The sequence below is a fragment of the Echinops telfairi genome, unplaced genomic scaffold (genome assembly GCF_000313985.2).
Source record: "Echinops telfairi isolate 266 unplaced genomic scaffold, ASM31398v2 ScPeMD7_5;HRSCAF=22, whole genome shotgun sequence".
Classification (NCBI taxonomy): Eukaryota; Metazoa; Chordata; class Mammalia; order Afrosoricida; family Tenrecidae; genus Echinops; species Echinops telfairi.
Window position 1 is genome coordinate 23,612,118 of NW_022103901.1, and position 2,097 is coordinate 23,614,214.

Sequence of the window (2,097 nt, forward strand, 5' to 3'; positions counted from 1 at the left end):
CAAATGTGCTTCACACAATTGATGTATGTATGGATTGTGATAAAAGTTGTATGAGCCCCCAATAAAATGATAAAAAATAAAAAGAAGTATAGCCAGCATGCTCCTCAGAGGCAAGATTGGGAGCCTTCATCTTACATACTTTGGACAGGTTATCAGGAGAGAGAAGTCCCTGGACAAGGACATTATGCTCGGTAACATTGAGGGGCAGTAAAAAAGAGGAAGGGTTTCAATGAGATGGATTGACACAGTAGCTGTAACAGTGGGCTGAAACACAACAATGTTGAGGATGGTGCAGGACTGGGCGGTGTTTCATTCTGCCACATTCTTTGGTGGACATACAGCCACTAGGAGTCGGAATTGACTTGATAGCATCTAACAACAATAAAAAGTATTCATAAATTTGTCCCTCCCGGGGGCTTTACTACATCCATGGCTATATTTGCAGCAGAGAGAAATACACACGAACAAATATCCTCTGGCATTTCGATACATATTTGTGTGTCTATTCCCACTCTCCTTCCCACACCCCTCTGAGGGAAAAGATTAGGCTCTGTGCTCCTGTAAAGATTTGCAATCTTCAAAACCCGAGACACGCTTGCGAGGCATCAGAATAACCTTGATGGCAGGGGGGTGGAGGCTTAGGTTTAATTCTAGTTCTCTTTTCCTAAAAATGAAAACATTGAAGTCCTTCATATTCTTATATATTACAACTGCCTCGAGTCTCAGAAACACCAAAGTAAATGCTTACTTATGGCAAAAAATAAAATCATATTCTCTGAAAGTCATGAATACTCTTAGTTTACGTGTACCTTTTTTTTGGCATGGCTATCTAGCCCAGGCACAGTTATTTTATGTATTTATTTATTTGTATGTGTGTGTGTGTGTGTGTGTGTGTGTGTGTGTGTGTATCTCCTTTGGATGAAACATTTATCTAAAGGGTGCAGTCAAAATGTTTATTTCATCTGGCTTCTTGTCACCCTGACTCCAAGAACCACCCTTTCAGCGATTTTTTAAAATTATCTTAATATTTTTCTTCACAGACTGAAAATTCGTACTCTACCTACAGTTATTCATTGCTATCAATGAACACCATAAAGTCATAGCAGCTAGGGGATATCCTTTCCTCCATGCAAGTGGAAGCTATGACTGAAATTTTGACCTATTGGAAAAATTCTATTTGTTTATACCTGTAGAAATCAAGAAAAAAAATTTTTTTTCAGTTACTGGCTACCGAAAAAATCAACCATTTAGACTTTCCTGGATACATACTTGTTGGTGTACTCCCGGGGTAGAACAAATGATAATTCACTTCCAACATTGCTCTCCAAAGTGGCTGTTGGTATATGATCATGAAACAGGTTGATGATTTCTTCAACTTTACATTGAGGTTCCTTCACAATTATTACGTGGTATCCCACACCTGAGAAAAGAAAGTTAGAAGAACAAACAAACTAATCTTGTACCTTTCATACTCTGGTGAAACCAGACATGACTTTCTATTGTTTGGGTGAGCTAGACAAAACATGGAGTAACAATTTACAGATCTTAAGACACACTCCTTTTATAATTTCCTTAAAAACGGATAATGAACTAGAGTATACAACTTGATAAATCGCAGGTATAATGAAAAACGTGTAATCTGTCTCCTGTCCAAATGACACTGAACTCTGAGATGGCAACAGTAATAATATTCCTCAAACCAGTACTTATTGGGGCATGCAATTATATACTAGCTGGTAAATAAATGAAGTAAAAATCTGTTCCTTCATACATCTGAGAAAGTATTCCAAGATTCTCTGTACCTTTCACGAAGTACACTGCCCTGGTCCTTCAGAGCCTATAAATGGGGTGGTGTGACTGAGAAAATCCCTCCATGCACTCCAGGACTTTGAGAAAATATTGTAGCAACATCCTAAAGGTAAACCTAAAAGTTAATTGATGTGCTTTTCAGTCTATGCCATGTAGTGTAGTTACCTGGCTGTAGCTTTGAGTCCATAGTCTTTCTAAGTTCCATGTGAACAAGGTGGAGAGCACACTACCATGGGGATTGGTAAATGTGGCCAGTTCACTATGTATGAAGTGAACCATTTCAGATGG

The 2,097-nt window shown here is 38.5% G+C and overlaps 1 protein-coding gene across 1 annotated transcript in view; it reads right to left on the bottom strand.

Annotated features, from left to right (window-relative positions):
* Positions 1–2,097, bottom strand: part of LOC101660369 (phospholipid-transporting ATPase ABCA3-like) — a 199,696-nt gene that overhangs the window by 74,938 nt on the left and 122,661 nt on the right. Inside the window, exon 15 of the mRNA XM_045285080.1 lies at positions 1,270–1,420. Within this exon, the coding sequence (XP_045141015.1) occupies positions 1,270–1,420 (151 nt within the window). The remainder of the gene's footprint in view (positions 1–1,269; positions 1,421–2,097) is intronic.